The sequence below is a fragment of the Vigna umbellata genome, chromosome 7 (assembly GCF_029865625.1).
Source record: "Vigna umbellata cultivar VRB3 chromosome 7, Vumbellata_1.0, whole genome shotgun sequence".
Classification (NCBI taxonomy): Eukaryota; Viridiplantae; Streptophyta; class Magnoliopsida; order Fabales; family Fabaceae; genus Vigna; species Vigna umbellata.
In genome coordinates this window covers 26,046,255-26,066,060 of record NC_142171.1, presented here as the reverse complement: position 1 = coordinate 26,066,060, position 19,806 = coordinate 26,046,255, and the positions used below count along the sequence as shown (strand labels likewise).

General features: G+C 34.7%; 1 protein-coding gene across 1 annotated transcript; it reads left to right on the top strand.

The window, feature by feature from the left end:
* The first annotated feature begins 647 nt into the window (after window positions 1-647).
* On the top strand, window positions 648-13,460 carry LOC124835977 (actin-related protein 4-like). The gene is made up of 20 exons (XM_088094346.1): window positions 648-908; window positions 998-1,089; window positions 1,431-1,610; window positions 1,706-1,779; window positions 3,336-3,416; window positions 3,501-3,561; window positions 3,652-3,701; window positions 4,584-4,638; window positions 5,243-5,320; window positions 5,421-5,474; window positions 8,271-8,324; window positions 8,398-8,458; window positions 8,803-8,854; window positions 9,041-9,107; window positions 10,517-10,579; window positions 10,653-10,715; window positions 11,163-11,225; window positions 12,217-12,281; window positions 12,938-13,006; window positions 13,159-13,460. The coding sequence occupies exons 1-20, from the start codon at window positions 896-898 to the stop codon at window positions 13,202-13,204; spliced, it is 1,341 nt and encodes a 446-aa protein (XP_087950472.1). The 5' UTR covers window positions 648-895; the 3' UTR covers window positions 13,205-13,460.
* The last annotated feature ends 6,346 nt before the right edge of the window (window positions 13,461-19,806 follow it).

Below are 19,806 nucleotides of genomic sequence, written 5' to 3'. Positions count from 1 at the left end.
TCAAAACCTGCACACAGAATTGCGACCATGCGAGAAGCATCAACATCGCCTCCAATCATCGCGCATCTCCGTTCAATCTCAACCATGTCGCGACACCATGTGCAGTCGCAAGGATCACCGTCATCAACCTCTCCACCATCTCGCCAGCCACAACACCACCAAGCTTCTTCACATACCTGCAAATCCATCCCTAATTTGCGCCGCAAGGAAGAAGAAAGAAGAGGCACATGAGATCCCTTTCCCCAATTTAAAACCCTAATTTTGGGTGGGGAAGGGGGTAACACGTGGCAATGCCTCATTGGCCACATCCACCTCACTACGCCTTAAACTGTCCACGTTAGCGGTTAAATGACATGTCATTCACTGATTGCACAGTTAGACATTTGGTCGTTAACGATTTAAACGACGTTTACAAAAAGAATTAAATTGAACACAAATTACGATATTTAAGATTACATTGAACATTTAAAAAAAATGAAGACCATTTCGAACAAAGATGACAAAAATTGGGATCAACATTAGTATTAAGCTTATATAATTAAACATAATAACTTGAGATAATAAGTAAATTATAAATAAATTATTATAAACAAAAATAAATTAAGAAAAAAAAATGTTAGAGGCTTGGAAAGCGGGCATAAGGGTGAAAACCATGGTGAATGGTTTCTATGTGGGTTTATCCAACCATACCCTAATTTTTCTTTCTTCAAATCGCGCGCGCTTCTCACTTCTACTCTACTCCTCCTCCTCTGACCTCGCCGGAAATTCCCGCGGCGGCCTTCTATTTCGCCGCAGCTCCCCTCTCTCTCTACTGAAACCCTAGAGAGAGAAAATTCTTAAACCTTAAATTCAGAAACCCTAATTCACCTGTCGAGTTTGTAGCACAGTCACAGCCATGTATGGCGGTGGTGAGTATCCAAACCTATTATCCTTATTATCGTCTTCCTTCTCCTTCTGAGACGTGAACTCAATTTTCTTTGTTTGGTTGATTCCCCAGATGAAGTATCAGCTATTGTAATTGACTTGGGTTCACACACGTGTAAAGCTGGTTATGCCGGTGAAGATGCTCCCAAGGCCGTGTTTCCGTCTGTAAGTGTTTGCGCTCCTCTTTATACTTTTCTGAAATTTCGGATTTGTTGTGTGTTCACTGTTTTTTCTGATATTGTTTTACCATTTATAGTTTCTGTTGGTAGGGCGAAGTTGCTTCCATTTTGTTTTGTTTTTGTTGATAGAGTATTGAATTTTGTTATGCTTTGAGTTCACAATGAAGTGGGCACTGGCATTTTCGTGTGGTGGTCGGCTACTACTCATTGATAGTGTAGTTGGGTGCATTTAAAAATTGTAGTTGATTGGAAGGTATCTGGAAAACCGATGGGTAGTTTGCTTGTTGATAATGAATTGGTGGTTGTCTTTGGTGTGTGTGAACTTAGGTTGTTGGAGCAATTGATCAAATGGATGTTGATGAAGCAGATGATGATGCCGAGAAGAACTCTGCCTCAGTTGGGGAATCAAAGAATAGTCTTAAAAATGCTGATTCTGACAAGGCTAAGGGAAAGAGGAAATTGTTTGTAGGATCACAGTCCTTGGGCTACCGTAGAGATCATATGGAGGTAACCCTTTTGGTTTTCTTCTTGATTGGACTAGGATTAGTAATTTATTTTGAATAATGAATGTTTGTAGTTATTATATATTTTTGTCTTGGCAGGTGCTGTCTCCATTTAAGGATGGAATTGTAGCTGACTGGGATATTGTTGATAGCATATGGGATCAGGCCTTCAGGTCAGTACTGATTTTCTGAACTATCTGAGATATGTATTGTAGGGTTGTTGTTTTCCTTTCTTCCTTTGATTATTTTATTGCAGATATAGTTGAAACTTGATAAAGTTCATGTGATTCCTTTTTGATTATTTGATGATTCCTCTCTAAAGCATTGGTCCAAATAATAGTTGATCTGTTACCTATATCTAAAGAATATAAATACACGAGAAAGCTCGGTGTTAATGGTGGCTAATAAATGTTTGATAGCAATGAAGATTCTTTTCCAAACATTGATGGTCCTTACATAAATATTTATCATATTTTTACATTTATTTAGGTGTACAAGGCCTCACTCAGCCCTTCTACTTCATGTAAGGATTGGCAACACAGCATGAACACAGGGATAGTTAGCAAGAGTGAAGTTGGGAGGTTAAACTTGGAGATCACATCATACCACAAGTGGCACCTTTGGTATTTTGGATCTGTCTTAGAAAATAATGGGGGAAATTGAAGAGAAGTGAATATGAATCAAACTGAGTGAAGTTAACATATATATAATTTAAGGTCACATTCAAACTAAAAGAGAAAATTCTAATCTAATAGCTATATGGTCAATGAAGCTTTGTATGGTAGTGAATGCTGGACAACAAATTGCAAAAGAGAATTGACAAGTACTCCAGAGATGATAATGTGAGATGCATGACAAAATAAAGAGTTGGAGTAGCACTGTTTTGGAGAAGAGAAGATAGCAAACTAGAAGGGTAGATGTACCATTAGAAAAAGCTTAACATTAAAATGGATTTGTTAAAAACATTGTTTTAAATATAGCTCTATATGTTGTTTGAACCATGTAGCCAAAGTGCATTTAGACGGGATTGTTTTTAAAGATCATAATTTGATAGATAGAGAAAAGGTGCTTCTATTACCAAGTGTTAGATCAAGCACATACCATTATACTGAAATTCTATAGCTAATAGTTACGACGCAATCCTTTCTACATAGGAGCATGGTAGTTTAAGTGCCATTTGATCGTGACTTGACCCATTTGACCCCTGTCATGAGACAATGGATGCACCTTGCAACAATTCCCTCCAATAATTGCCCCACTATGAACCAATCTCTTTTATTGTTACTTAGCATACCTAGTCAATACTATGAGACGTTTGGTGCAATAATCTCTTTCCCTTAGCAACTATCTCTCTAGGAATTTAACTCATGACCTTAACTTTGATACCACTTGTTAGATCGAGTGCTTATCACTATGCCAATATAGCTAGTAGTTAGGGTGCGACTCTTTCTACATAAGAGAGCATAATAGGCTAAGTGCTACGATTTGATTATAACTTAGTTCATATGCATTCTGGTATGGGACAATTGATGCACTGTGCAACATTAAGATATTATATTCTTTTTGTTAGTTCTTTTTCTAGTCTGGTTTTGACAATTTTTTGCATTTTTTATTTTTATTATTATATATTTCATATACCTTAGGAATTATTTTATTTGTCACTGGCTGCACATTCTTTCTTTTTGGAAGAGAATGCCTATTGATTGGGCATGCTTCCTGTTTTTGGTAGGGAGTGCCTATTGATTGATCCTAAAGAGCATCCTATGCTCCTGGCAGAACCTTCTTCAAACTCTCAACAGCAGAGAGAAAGGTATTCTGATTATAATTTATTGTCTAGAATTATGAGCTCATCTTAAAGTGTCAGTACTAGCAATTTGGTTTTTTATTGTTGCAGGACAGCGGAGCTTATGTTTGAGAAGTACAAAGCACCTGCATTGTTTTTGGCAAAGAATGCTGTTAGTGCTTCGCTTACTTCATAAAATAATATTTGTAGTGGAGTGAGAATGAAAAGGTTCTGAAAGTTTATTCCTGGTGTTCACATACAGGTTCTGACTTCCTTTGCATCAGGGCGTGCTACATCATTGGTTGTTGATGGGTAAGAGATCATGAGGTTATTCAATGGTAGTTTTGTTCTTATTCTGTGGCAGTATCATTATGAAAAATGGTGTTTTCCTTCATTTTCGTTTAACAATTGCTTACCTTTCAAAATATTATATTTGGAAGGCCTAAGTTATATTTGTCCTTGTGTTGTTTAACTACCTTACATGGCTAGCTTTTACCATTTATAGTAAGACCAAAGTAGGAATTTGGAATTAGAGAACAAATAATGTAGTTTAGACACTCAATTCCATGCAATCAGTTTTAGTCTGGTTTGTTACAACCGTTTACAGTTAAAGTTCCTCTTCAGCCTGTGTTCCCTTATACTTGATGGAAGCAGTAGTCATATAAAGCCTCAGAGAGCATGCTATTTCGCTTTAGTAGCAAGATAAAGATAGTTTCACGTGCATGAAATCACTGAATCAAGAGTTGACAATGACACATAAGAAATTATACTTTTTTGTTTTAGTTCTGGAATAGAAAGTTTACAATTATTACAGTTAAGTGTGTGAAATAAATACCAACAGGGTTTTACTTATTCTAAATCATTGTTAAATAAATAATATGCTACCTTAAGTTGAGAAATAACAATTCGAAAGCTTCTCTGTTATGTATGTGTTAACATGTCTAAAGATTTTTGTTTTCCTGCTCAACCATTTTATAGTAATCATTTGGGTTTGGTAACAAGCAATGAATATTGCATTAAAAATAGTGGAATGGGTGGACTAAATTAAAAAACTTTTAAGTGTATTCAATTGAGAAAATTGAAAAGGTGTGGGAAAAAGAGTGCAACTTAAAGTTCAATATTTATTATTACTTCTAATATGTTAAGTAACATGCCAGAAACATAACATTTTTTTCATTATTCCATTGTTTTCAGTGGTGGAGGGTCAACTACAATTGCACCAGTACACGATGGTTATGTTATTCAGAAGGTATTCCTTATTATTGAATCCAATAAAATTCACATTGGAATTTCAATATTTAGTTTTATTATCCAATTTATTAAATTTGACTTTGATATTGTTATAAGAACCTGCATCAATCCAATTTACTGTATGCACCACTCTGTAGAAAGGTTTTAAGGCTTGAAGGATGAAGTGGGTACTTGAAAAGGATCTCCTAACACTACATGGGTTATAGATAAATTTGAAATGATGTGATTATTTGATTAACAATGCGAAATATATACATCAAATGTATGAAAGGAAATCTTGAAGAATAAACTGGTGCTCTTATATGTTGGCCATAGTCTCTATATTGTTACTCAGTCATTTGATTGTGTTTTATGGAACTACAACTACTATCAAAATTGTAAGAGAGAAGGACTATGGATAGGTGAGCTACTATTGCTTGCATAGGCATTTTACAAACTAATATTTTTCCATGTATCTTTTGCATGATATCTGCCATTCTGTTATGTTTGTGCGACATACACACATGTCAAATTAGGTTTCATTATAACATTTATATTTGAGATTTAGCTAATACTGTGGGTCTTTTTGTCTGCTCATATGTATATTTTGTTTACAACATAAGGCTGTGGCAACTTCCCCAATTGGAGGAGAATTTCTTACAGATTGCTTGATGAAAAGCTTGGAAAGCAAGGGTATTACGGTGGGTGGTAAACATTACTTATTATATTTGTCAGTGATCATATAAAATAAAGATGCTCTGATTTCATCTGCCTGAGATTTCCCTGTTTTTTTTGTCACAGATGAAACCACGTTATTCCTTTAGGAGAAAGGAAATACGCCCTGGAGAGTTTCAGGTATAATGTGTTTTCAACCTAATGATATATGAATAACATTTTCTTTATTCAACTTGCTTGCAATCATTAAAGTGTGAGGCATCCAGACTTTTCTTTCCTATTGTTCTCTTTAAAATTTGAACTTAAGCGTGACGAGTTCCATTCCTTGGTTATTATCGGTACTGTTTGTTCCTCAAGAACTTCTGGATGATTGCAATATGGTTTTTATTGTCTCTTTTAATTGAGTATTCTTCTTGAACTGTTTTCACTTATGGATATAATTTGATAAAATTTGTAAGTGCCTGTATACTGCTGGTAGTGACCTGAACCAAATAATTTGCCTCTTGTTTAATCCACTAGAATTTTGACATTGTACCAAATGTTTGCTCAAGTTAGGAAATTAATTTTAAACTTAAGGTATATGTTAGAATAATTTGTCTTCAATATAATTTATTGAAGAGTTTTTGTACCTAGTTCCTAGGTACGTCTTTTCTTTTTCTCTTCTCTTTCCTTTCATACATTGTATATGATATTTCAAAGTCATTATAAATATGAGAACCTAAGAGAGAGAAAATCGTACTCATTATTTTTTTATTTTAAGTTGGAATTAGAGGGACTCGATCCCACTCTGCCTGACTATGTTCGACAAAGAAATTGCCATTTGGTCATCGTCTATCGCTGGACTTTTGTTCACCGACGCTTGGGTCCGGTGCTCCTCAAGAAGGTTGTTGGGAAACAACATATGTGATGGTATATCAATGAAACTTAACAGTGGTATCAGAGCCAAGTTAGGTTCAAATGAGTACAATATGGTCCTTGTATCGAAAAGTCTTCCTGGCAAGGGTTCCAGGTAAGTGTTTCTTGTTAAGATGAACGACGATACAAAAAGGGGTATTCGTGGTTGGGAATGTTTCCGCTGAAGGGGGAGGTACCAATGTGGAAGAGACTCAGCCTTAAGGGGGAGATTGTTGGGAATCCAATTGTGAGTCTAAGTCTCACATTGGGTAGAAATGAGAAAATGGAGTACCATATAAGGATGAAGACCCATTAACCCATTGCCTTAAGGTTTTGGGTTGAGAGTGGTGTCAATCCCTTATGTGGTTGGTTGTGCATCCAAATATAAATCTCCTCCAATGAATCTCCTCCTCTATAAACCTAACAAAGTGTGATCCAACCGTGGTGGTTGTGCATCCAAATATTTTGAGCTCTCTTATAGGTCTTTCAAACCTTGTAACACCTTTTGGAAAGGGACCCAAAACATTTTTTCAAATGATATCCAAAATCATTGGCTTCTCTAAAGTAGTACAATAATGACAATGTCTTTTATTGCTGAAACTCAAATAACAGTTGAGGAATTGAAGATGTTCTTGGAAGTTGACTAATGGGAAGAGACAAAATTGAAGTCGGGTAAGGTTTACATGGTAACAATCCTCTGTGAAATGAATCAAAATTTTGATCGTGTTAGAGATCAAATTTTAATCGGACAAGAAGTTTCTTCTATGGAAAACTTGACGACACGACTTCTTCATGTTCCAACTCTTAAGAGTAGAAATATTCAAGAATCTGTTGAGTCTTTTGCCTTGATTTGTATTTGTGGAAAAGGAGGAGGTCGTGACACTGGAGGAGGGTATCCACAATGTACATATTGTAGAAGAATGGGCCACACCCAAGAGAATTGTTACTCTTAACATGGCTTTCTTGACAAGATAGCCTATATTTTCTAATCCAATGTTTATGAGCCAAAGTTCTTTAATGAAGAGTGTAAAGCATATTTGAGGTTGAAATCCAACATCCTAGCACAATAATCTACAACTCCTAGTTTGACAACAACTTGCATTTCACAATTTGTGGAGAGTCAATTCATGGTTAATTGATTCATGTTCATCTCATTATATTTCTGGAATTATTTCTTTGTTCTCTTCTATCTCCTTTCCTAAAACACCTCATTTTATAACCTTAGCCAATGGATCTAAAGTAGCTTCTCAAGGAATTGGTGAGTATTAGAAGGTGAGTTTTTAAGCCTAACTCATCCTCACAAACCGGCTTGTAAGGTGAGGTTTGCCACTCACTTATATATTATAATTTGGCCTTATCTCTAGTCGATGTGGGACTTCCAACACACCCCCTTCACGTCGAGGTATAGACATCTCGTGCGTGATAGTAGAAATTGGGTGGTCCGATAACGGCCCGATAGCGGGTGTAATAGAAGAATAGAATGTCCACTTAGAACTCGCTAGGATAGACTCTATGGCTCTGATACCATATTAGAAGGTGAGTTTTTAAGCCTAACTCATCCTCACAAACCGGCTTGTAAGGTGAGGTTTGCACCTCACTTATATATTATAATTTGGCCTTATCTCTAGTCGATGTGGGACTTCCAACAGTGAGTTCCCCTTTAGTCTCATTTCTCTAATTCAATTAACTAAATCATCGAATTATAAATACAAGAACATAAAAGTCCTCTCAAATTCATTTTCTTTTCTTTTATCTATTTTTCTCAAGTGCATAAAGGAGGGAATGGTGTTAGTTTTTAGGTATATAATTAAGGATCAGAACAAAGAAGAAAGAGTGAGTTGTAGTTTTCTTACTTTGTTTATTTCAATTACATTATAACCTTGCACCTGTTGTTATTTCATTGAATATTTAAAACAACTTGTAGAATTTTTGGGACAAATGATGGTGAGCAAAATTGCCTGTTGTTTCACTTCATTAGCACCATAATTAGTTTTTTGCATTTACCTTTCTATATGATCTCAACTGCTATCGTATGCATAAATGATTATTTCTCATTTTTATTTTTTTTTCTGAACCTTGCAGACGGTAGATCTTGATTTTCCAAATACAACTGAAAGCTACAAACTCTATTCACAGGTCTGTGAATGACGATGTAATATCTCATAACTTTCTGCATTTCCTTTATCTTATGTATGTTCTCTCATGGCAGAGGGTGATTGCTAGTGATGTCAAGGAATGTGTGTGCCGTGCTCCAGATACTCCTTACGATGGTTTGTTTACCTTGTTTTGGCACCTTGTATAACGTTTTTGAATATTATTGGAACCATGCTCTTGTTTGAATCATATTGTTGTTCCTGTGTTTTATTTTGTTCTTTGATGTTATGTGGAAAAGGTTCTTAGTCTTTATTGTGGCATTCTTTTATTGCTTCGTCCTCCTTTCTCTGTGTAGACCTCTTAGATAACTTGACATGTGACGCCTCTTCTGATGTAATTTGTTCATCTTGATCTATGACCTTTCACATAGGCCACATATGATGTTCTGTTTAGTAATAAACTTGCTGTACCAGTTCAATAGTCCTGTACATTAAAACTTTATTTTTCTTTTATTTGACAGAGAGTGCATATTCAAACATCCCAATGACCTCGTATGAGCTTCCTGATGGCCAGTAAGTCGGTGTTATTCTTGTTTATTGAAACATGGATGAGGATGAAATGAATGTTGTTTTATCTTTCAAAATATCTTCTTTCATTTACTATGCTACCATTTGTACTTCATAGCCTAATTGCTGCCTCTGGTTCTTAGTGTAACTTTTTGTCTATTGCTGTTTATGATGTGTTTATTTATCATGCAGGACAATTGAAATTGGAGCTGACAGATTTAAGATTCCAGATGTTCTTTTCAACCCGTCACTGGTTCAGGTGTGTGGCTTGCATGCATGGATGTGATTAGTTTGTCTTGTTCATTTAATATAAAGAATTTATGATATTTTGATAGAACCACGAAAAGTACCTATCAAGTAATCTTGTTCAATGCCCTTCAAGAATCCCACATTGTTCAAATTGCTCTATGTAATCTTCGACCCTACCAGTTTGTGTTAATCCGATTAAAATTTCAAAAGGATTTTTTAACACAGTGGGTTGAAATCTTCCTACTACTGCAACTTTGAAAGCGTCACGCGTGGGATTGGGGTTACATGTTGCACACCATTGAAACCAATTTAATGCCTTTCCTTCCAAAGCAATCATTCACCGCTTGCATTCTTTCTTCTTCTATTATCTCCTTCAACCAAAAATACCGATCCACTCTATTTGTCCACCCATAAGCTTCTTCACCTGCAAAGACAGGAATAACAAGTTTCCTCCACCGTGAATGAGGATTTGGATGGCCCCTATCTTCTGCTCGTGATCCAATTGTTTCATTCACTGTGGATGAGTCGTTAGATGGTTTTCCACCACAAGATATCTTTTCCACGACTACTGTGTGTCTCCTAATCAAATTCTCCAGCCGCCGGAACCTCTATTGATGTTCCTTTTCTGCTCTGTCATGATCTTGAACTAGTTCTTGCACTAACTATCTTTCTCCTCTAAAGCAAATTTGTCTTTTAAGTGCATAAGGATGTATTCACCTCTACATTTTAGTGGATAAGGTAATGATGTAGTCTAAAATTAAGGGTAGATACACTCACTTAAGGGGAGTCTTTTCAATTGCATTTTCTGAAAGCTGACAATTTTATGGACTAGGGTGGGTCTACTTCACTGCCCAAGTCAGGTTCCTGTATGGAACACCTCCGTCTTAAGTAGTGAAGGAGTGAAAAAGTCTGCACTAGAAAGAGAAAAAAGCTTTGGACTCTTGCTCATAGTGCCCTTTTAGGCTTTAACTACACTGGGCAATATAGCTGATATGTACTGTTATGAGGTCGGGTTTGGTTTAGAATAAGTATCTTGGTTGTCAAATCACTATTTGAATTGTATGGAAGACATCTTTATCAAATTGTTCATCTAAATATATGGTGACATTGATGAGTAATAGGATTCTTGATCAATAACTTGCAATGTCATAAAGTCAATACACCTAGCAATGCCCCATTTCTGAAAATAATTTGATTTTGGATGTGTGATGTAAATAACAATTTTAAAATTTTTTAAAGCAATTTCCTCCCTCTCTTCAGCTTGTGGGAGAATGAAATCTTCTGGCTGGTGGTCGATTATTTTGCGTGTTCTGTCTGGTCCATGTTTTATTGTGCTTCTATTATGTTCTGCAGTTCTTTAACATATTCCTGTCCTTCCCTTCTGTTTACTAATTTTCTTGTTGTGTCAATGGTGTGTAGTCAATTCCTGGCATGGAGAGCTTTGCTGAAATTGCTCCTTCAGTTCGTGGCCTTCCTCAAATGGTAATTTATTAATCTTAATGTGTTTGTTTGAAGTACCTGACTTGCTTTTGCTGATTGTTTTACCATTTTGTAGGTCATTGAAAGCATTAACAAGTGTGATGTAGACATTCGAAGAGAGTTGTTTAGTAGTATACTGGTAAAGTTGATTTACATTTTATTTCTATTTCTTTTACCGCACACACACAAACACACACACACACACTCAAGTAGTTCTTATTTAGTTAGGCAAGTTCACTTTTTCTGTAAAAAAAGATACCTGGGCATCCTTTTCTTTATGGAAAATCTGGGAGTTATTTTGAGATTGGGTTGCAGTTGTTGGGGTGGAAGTGTTGCCAAAGTTGTAGTTTCAGGATATTTCACGCATCATAACTCAATGCTTTTATCTGGATTGGAATTTTGTTTGAGTTGTATTTTTAGTCAAATGACTTTTTACGAAGAACTTAACTGACAATTATTTGCTGAATGTACATACTTATTATGTTTAGTCTACGATCACTTGTTGGTTTTTGAAGCATTTCATATCAGTATATCATTATATTTCTTTAACTGGAAAATTAAAATTGATTTCTTTTATCACATGCAGCTTGCTGGTGGTACAGCTTCAATGCAACAACTGAAGGAACGACTTGAGAAAGACTTACTAGAGGTATATATTTTAACAAATGACCCCTTGTCTATTTTATTCAGAGTGCAAGGCTTTATGGGAGGGACTTGTAAATCTGTCTATAAATTCTATAATTTATTGGCTGAAAAATGAAACTTTTTGTCTTTGCCTTTTTGTAGATTAGAATTAAATATATTTGGTTTCTCTATAAGGCTTGTGGAGTGCTTTTACTTCTATTTTTAAAAAAAATCAACTTGTTGCTTCCAAATATATTTTTGAAAGAAAATCTGTATTTTTTGTTTCCTTTTGGGTCTTTCTTCAACGGAACTTTCATTTGCAAGGCATTGAAAATATTCTTTGTGCTAATGTATATATCTTTTTCTATGCTTGCTTTTGTTTGGGATGAAATTGTGTGACCTTTTAAGTTAATATTTTTTATGAAATCTGTTAAAAACCAAGAGTTGAAAAGTGAAATGAAAGAGTTTTATTGAATAGGAAGAAAGAACAAGAAATATGAGACTACCCTGTTAATCCTAGGGTGTCCTGTTTCCCTTCGCAAAGGATTTCTTCTTTCATGAAAAGCTAGTGCTCAATCTACAAATGAACATATGTATATATACCTCTCCTATCTTTCTCCCTCTGTTTATATATGATTAACACCTCATCAATTAACAACTAACGACTAACAAGCTCATTTCTATTCAATCTGACTCATATTTTAACAGAATGACGTTAACAAGAAAGAAAGTTTACATCATTGTAAAGTACAATGGTAATCTGTAAGATTGTGCTCATATTGGATTATAAACATTTAGCTAAAGCCTCTGCAGGCTGGCAGTTCTAACAAGGGAAGATTAATTCAAAACATTTAATAAATTTCACAGAAGCCATTTAAGTTTGTAATATTATAAAAGTCAACACATTGGATTTATTTTAATTAATTCAGCAGGTGGCGTGTGGTTGTCATTGTTTTTCGAGAATCTGGAACGATTAATTGTAGTAAGAATTGACCACAATGTCATTTCCATTGCAGGAGTCCCCTCAAGCTGCCAGAGTAAAAGTATTGGCCAGTGGGAATGCTACTGAAAGAAGGTTTAGGTGTGTTATCTATCTTGTGTCAATGCACTTATTAATTACGCCATTATCATTTTACCGTTTTACTTTTCTTTCCTGGTTATTTCCTGCAAAGGACAAATCTGGTTTGTTGCAAGTTCCCATTTTCTTTTTCTTCTGTTTACATGGTTAATTCTAGTCCCTCAATTCCACGAATCAGTATATGAAGTGGTTACGTTTTTATTAATCTGGGAAGCAATGTTTTCATCATTGCATTTGTTACAGATTTGAAGGCTTTATTTCTATACTTTGGTGGTAGGGTTCATTTTTTACATAAACGGCATATTTTACAATGTTTTTATTCTTTAACACTGAATATAAACTTTCAGTGATTAAATTTCCTAACCTATTTTACAATTTATTCTTTTTTAACACTTAGAATAAACAGTTCACAGGGACACTTATTTGGCAGATCTTAAATTGTTTGATCAATGAGATCTTTTTTTCATCCTTCGTGTGGTTTTCTTTTGTTAGTTTTGGAAGACCATCTTAATTTTTGCCCCTCCTTTCTATTGTTATGCTTCCATACCTCTTCAAAATAGTGGGTGCGGGGACTCAGATTAACATTTCATGCGGTAGTAATTGTTGGTGCATTATACATATACTTGTCTTCTAACTCAATGCATGACTTTTATATGCAGTGTTTGGATAGGGGGTAGTATATTGGCATCTCTTGGCTCCTTCCAGCAAATGTGGTTCTCCAAATCCGAGTAATTATCCCCCCTTTCACCAAATTGTGATTATACCACTGCATTATTCACACTGCCTTTCTTGTTTTCGCTCTTTTAACACAAAATGCGCCAAATTAGGCTTCTAGTAAGTAATAATTGAACACTGGATCGTTTTAATGCATTTCTGGCAGGTATGAGGAGCATGGAGCTTCATATATCCAAAGGAAGTGTCCGTGAGTTGCTGTTGTACAAGTTTATTTCACTGCCTTTTATGTTGGTGACTTAAGGAAGTGCTATGAACGCTGAAGTAGTGTTTGTCTACTGACGGATTTTTCTTTTCTATTTGATGGCCATTCCCATTAGATCCCATTCTAACTAAATTATTGGCTTCAATTGAATCACAGATCCCCTATGACTAATCTGTAATGATGTAAAGTGTGCCTAGAGTCTGTAACAATGCCTCATTTATTAAATTAGATTTATCTTCTGTGTACCTCTTTTATTTTTCTTTGGTAAATGCGAATATTTTATCTAGACTTTCGAACTTGTGAAATTATGATTCGAAAACTATCTTTAAAAAAGTTGTAGAAATTTCGGAGATATTCCCACTGACCCTGGATATCTGATAAATTCCATGTTGATAGGTGTGTTCAAAGGAATTGTCCTTTTGCAATAATAAAAGTATGTCCTCAGACAGCGATCATTTTGTACCTTGTAAGTTTCAAGAGTGATTCACCAGTCCAACATCGTGAAGCTTCTTCGTTGACATGTATGTCTACATCCTTCAACATAAGTTTATGCTTGGTGCTTGTCATCAATGAGATGCCAACATTGTTAGCTATTTTTCACTGGTGTTATCACTTAAACTATGGATATTCATTATTTACACACTACATAGAAACATTGTAGTACCTTAATCATATCTTGGCTTCCTAACTCTGTCTCAACTTAATGCTCAAACTATCATTTTTAGAGTATTGTTTCCATTAGGAATGATATCAGAGATCGTTCTTCTCGGAGTAATCTCTTCATAATGCAAAGCTTCAAGAAGCAATATATGACCCAAAGTAAGGCTTCTTCTTCGTCTCGAAATACTACCCGCCCCTTAAATCTCAATGGGAAGAACTTCATAATTATCATCCCTGAATGTGAGTGTCTGCTCTATAACATAGATACCAAATAACATTCCTAGGATTATTGATTATAGGGTAAGAGATCATATTGTCTAGTCGTTAAATTATTTTCTTCATTACATTAATGAAACTTGTCCAAATCAATTTATCTAATGATATTGTTTTTGCACATTTTTCGGTCTCTATTCTATTCTTCTCAAATTTTATAATTCACTGTGTTCATTGTTCATTATGCTCCCAATTTTAATTTTAATGTGCTCTTTTCTTCTAAACTTATTTCTTCTCTAAATTATTTTCTATTGTCAACTATTATATACATGAAATGGGGTCATTGAAGACTATTGGTGTGAGTAAATTAAAACAAGTTCTTTATCACTTGAACAATCGTGTGAGTTTTACACCACCTAAAGTCTTCAACAATGATTTCACCTCCCTTCCTATTAGTAACACCAACCTTTGACATTTTAGGCTAGGACACCTTTCTGAAATTGTCTTGATGTTTTGCATATGATTTTCCTTTTATTTCTAAGTGTGTTGATGATAATTGTGATATTTTCCATTTAACTCAACAAAAACATGTCATATTCTCCAAATATTAATAGATCTTGCAATTTATTTGATTTAGTTCATATGGATATTTGAAGATTCTTTTCTAAACTTTCTGTAAAAAAAATATTGTTGATGATTTTAGTTGTTATACATTGTCATATTAAAATAGAAAGAGAAGTCCAATTGCGCATCCAAAATTTTATTACTTTGACTAAAAATCAATTCCATATTACCAGTAAGTGTATTCGTTCTTCTTTTTCCAAAATGATTATTTTTCATTCAAGAACATTTTACATCAAACAACCTGCATTCATATCTCTTAACAAAACAGACTCGTAGAAAGAAAACATGAACTTGATCTCAATATGTCTAGGGTACTCATGTTTCAATCTAATATTTTAAGACTGTTTTGGTCCTGTAATATTAAACATGTAGTTTTTCCAATAAGTCATGTTCCTTGTTTTGTTATTAAAAATAAAACTCTTTTTAAATTACTATATAAAGAATCTCTTCGTTTTTCTGTGATTAAAATTTTTAGTTGTATTTTTTATGTATCAATAAATCTCTCGCATAAAAAAAATTTATGTTTGTTCTAAATGTTTTTTTGAGTTTACAAAGAAGAATTTAAGGATATGTCATTTTTGAAGAAATTTTGTATAATAATTTCTAATTCAATGAGAAGATTTTTCCTTTCTCACCACCTTGTCTAACTTCTCAATCCAATACCAATACATGCTTTGATTGTTACTTCAAGCCACTCATATTCAAACACTTCCAAAACTTGAAGTAGATTATTCCCACCTCCCTCCCTTTGAGTCACCTACTCTCCTTAGATCCTTCTAACCTTCCTTCAACCTTCTCATTACAAACTAGCAACTATCTCTCTCTCTTTCCCCACCACAACAACAACACTTCCCTTATAGGATTTTGTTGCTTCGACATCACCTCTACCACGACATTCTACTTATACTACAAATTGCCCAAGTTACCTTGATAATGATTTTTGCAACCCTTCTTCAAGTTATTTGGCCTTTGTTCCAAAATATTTCAACCAATCCTCTTCAAGATCATATATTCTATCCAATATTTTTGCTGATTATTTTCACTTGTATTCTCATTCTTATTTTCTAAAGTGTCTTGATTCTGAGCAAAGACCAAAGATGTATTATTAGGATATTATCCAATTTCTATTTGTCAAACTTATTAGGTGCAAAAGGATTTTTAAAATAAAGAGAAGACTTGATGGATATATCGAGCCCTACAAAGCTTGCCTAGTATACAAAAAAACACACTAACAAATTTAAGTGATTGATGTTAGTATTAGACATTGATAAACTTCATTAGACGAGTCTGATGGTAAATAGGTTTTGAAAGTAATATAGTTTATAAAGAAACAAAAGAGTTAAGTTAATAAGGTAATGATGCAATATAGCTAAGGATGATTAGACAATACACTTAGACAAGCATAAACATAGAAAAGGTAAACCAAATCAAAGACTTCAGAGTGTGTATGTGTGTGTAGCAAAATTTGTACAATAACATATGATACTTGAAGACTAAGGCAAACCTGGATAAAAGTGAAGTATAGACGAGCTCAGTCAAAAGTGTTGATTAAATGACTCACAAGTTGGATTCAACAACTAAGGCTATTAGATGACCATGTCACCAAATGACTCAAGCAATGCAAGCTCAATTGAACATAATAGATGAATATGTTGACCATATTAGTGTAAGCAGGCCTCACATAGTATGAAAAGTTATCTTATTCATTATTGTCTTTCATGTATCTTCAAGTCCATGTTATTTACAATTTATTCATCGAAGTTACTGGTTTTGTTTTCACTGTTTATTTTGATGATATCGTGCATATTGCAAATTGTGTTTTCGAAATTACTAAAATTAAACCACTATTCAATCTTACTTCCATATAAACGATCTTGGTTAGTTGATATATTCTTTTTGGAATATAAATGGCTTATTCCAACAATGATGTTTCTCTATGTCAATGCAAATATTACTTGAACTTGATGAAAGAATCTTGTCTCATGGATTACAAACCCTCTTCCACTCTGATAAATGATTCCTTGCATATTAATAAGATTCTAGTGAACCTTTAGTTGATATCCTTGTCATATATATGATTAATAGGTTGTCACATCTATTTAACTAACATAAGACTTGATACCATCTTTTATACCTTAATTCATGGTAGAATCAACTTAGACTCATTCGAACTTCCTTGAGAGTGTTTTATTATCTAGAAAAGGTTTATTTTTTCTCATAAGTTCTCAACACAACTTCTTGGATTCATTAAAATTAATTGTGCACGTGTGTTGATATTGGAAGTTTCATCATTGGTTTGTTTCTTATTGGTAATTTTTTATAGTCTTAGAAATTCAAGAAACAATCCATTTTTTCTTTATCTTCATCAAACTAGGGTATAATACTCTTACTTTTACCACTTGCAAGCTTTAATGGCTGTGTTTACCTATTAATTAAGAATTCCTATTATTAAGCGTCATGTCATTTATTGTGATGGTCAAAGCGTAATATACATGGTAGTCAATTCGGTTTTTCATAAAGTACAAAATATTTCTAGAATGATTGTTAGACTTTTCCTGAAAAAAGATATTTCCTGAAAAGTCCTTTTCTATATCTTTATGACATTAGACAATCAATTGGCCTATATAATATCTCATTAGACATCAAACAGTCAAGGGGACTGACATCTAATGTTGTTTAAATCATTAAAAAGTATAACACAAAAATTAATTTTCTATATTCATTAGATGTCAACCCCATACTTGTCTGACGTCTAATGTGATATGATGTTGGTCTCCTAGGGGGATTAATGTTATATGGTGTTTTATAAATTAAAAAAATAATGCGAGAAAGCATTTTCCTTCTCTCATGCTTTCGAAGTTAAGTGGCCAACATCTAATTCTTTTTAACATTTAAAAAAGCAAATTGGAAAAGGAATGTTCTTGAAGAGTTTGATGTTGAAAAGTCAAGACACCAACGCTATAAAGCATTAAACGTCGAATAATCAAGTGGTAGACGTCTAATAATTTTTAAATCATTAAAAAATCTTTCCTAAATTTTGTAGTGATCAAGATTGTCGCTTTTCGGGTCCCATAGTTCTTAGTTTAAGTAAATTTAGTGGCCTCCGTTAGCATTTGCAGGGTAGGGATTGAGATGTCTGAGGAAAGGTTTGAGGTAGTGGTCCACCACGATGGGACCTTGATAAAAGAATTCCCCTTTAAGTATATAGATGGAAAGATTTCTTATTGGGATATTGATCCCGATAAATGGAGTTTTTTTGAAATACTAGGTGTCCTAAAAGATCTGGGGTATCTTCAAGTGAAAGAGTTATATTACAATGTACAACATTTGTTACATAAACTATATGATGATAGAGGAATAATGAATATGATGAAGGTGGCAAATTTTTTAGGGAAAGTAAACTTGTATGTTGTACATGGCGTGGACCATGCAGAGGTTGTAGAAGATGATGTTAACCAAATTGTTTTTCTTTGTGAAGCTGAAGCACCTGCTTCGAGTGGTGAGGATAGTGGGGTTGGGAGGTTTCCTACATGTTGAGCATGGTGATGAAGGAAATGTGGACGAGGAAGTTGAAGTCCAAAAAGAGGTTGAGGAAGGAGCAGTTGACTATGCTCAAGTAGGGGTGCAGAAAAAAGTTGAGATGGACGTAAAAAATAATGGTCATTTGGTGTGTGAGGATCAATTGGTGACTGAGGGTAAGTTGGTCAGTAAGGGTGACTTGTTGGGGACAAATGGCAAAGTCGAGGTGGAGGTGGATACATAGGGTTGAATTGAGGTGGATAGAGAGGGTGGAGTGGAGGTGGACCATAATGGTGGAGAAGAGGTGGATGGTGGAGTGGAGGTGGACAAATAGGGTGGAGTGGACGTGGACAGTAATAGTGGAGAGGAGATGGATGGTGCAGTGAAGGTGGACATAGATGGTGGAGTTTTCATGTGGAGATATATGGTGGAGTGGACAGTGAGGAAGAAGTTGAAGTGGAGAGTGAGGATGAAGGACATATGAATCATCTTAGTGGTGATGAGCACGTGGAGGAGGCAAAAGATGTTGGTATTGCTTTGGAGGATAGTGATGAAGAGTATAAGGTTGAAGATAGTGGTAGGAGGTTGTCAGATGCTGAATGGGATTCTGATGTCATATTAACTCCAGAAAACAGTGGTACTGAGGACAACAATAGTGAATATAGACCAAAGTCTGGTTCGTTTCATACATATGGGAAACAAAAGTCAATGGCCGATTAAAAATGGAAAGTTGGGACTATATTTACAGATAAGGATGAGTTTAAGGAGGCCATTAAAAGTTATGGTGTTCATACTGGGAGGGCTCTACAGTTTATTAAAAATGATAAGCTTAGGGTGAGGTCAAATGCATAGGTGGGCAAGGTAAGTGTCCATGGGTAGCTTACTGTGGGTATTTGCCAAAACAACAATTTTGGCAATTAAGGAAAATAATTGATACCCATAATTGCAGCAAACAACTTAACATTAAGTTGATGAATACAAATTGGTTGAGTCAGGAAATAGATAGGTCTTTACAAGAAAATCCTAATTTAAAGGTGAAAGACATACGTAATAAAACATTACAGAAATGGAATACTAAAGTTTCAATTTCCAAAGCACGAAGGGCAAAGTTAATGACATCAAATCAACTTGTATGAGATTTTAAAGAACAATTTAGAAGAATATATGACTATGCGCATGAGCTGTTGAGGTGTAATCCTGGGTCAACAATTAAGGTTAAAGTTGACAGTGATGATGGTGACCCAATGTTTAAAAGATTTTATGTTTGTCTCAAAGCTTGTAAGGACAACTTTGTCAGTTGTAAGCCAATTATCTGTTTAGATAGGTGTGTTTTGAAAGGCCAGTATAAGGGAGAGCTGCTCACTGCAATTGGAAGGGACCCAATTGAGCAAATGCTTTCCTTTACCTATGCAATAGTTGAAGTAGAGAATAAAGACACATGGACGTGGTTTTTGCAGTTATTGATTGAAGACCTTGGAGGTAATGAAGTGTGTGGTGTGTGCATGTGGATGTCTGACCTACAAAAGTTACATTATTTTATACTTTAAGCTTTGTAAATGATGTATGTTTCACTAA

Bases quoted from the DNA above. Each gene is read 5' to 3' on its own strand.
- LOC124835977 (XM_088094346.1), top strand. The intron at 1,611-1,705 runs GTAACCCTTTTG...TTGTCTTGGCAG, and splicing joins ACCGTAGAGATCATATGGAG to GTGCTGTCTCCATTTAAGGA. The intron at 12,282-12,937 runs GTGTGTTATCTA...TTTTATATGCAG, and splicing joins GCTACTGAAAGAAGGTTTAG to TGTTTGGATAGGGGGTAGTA.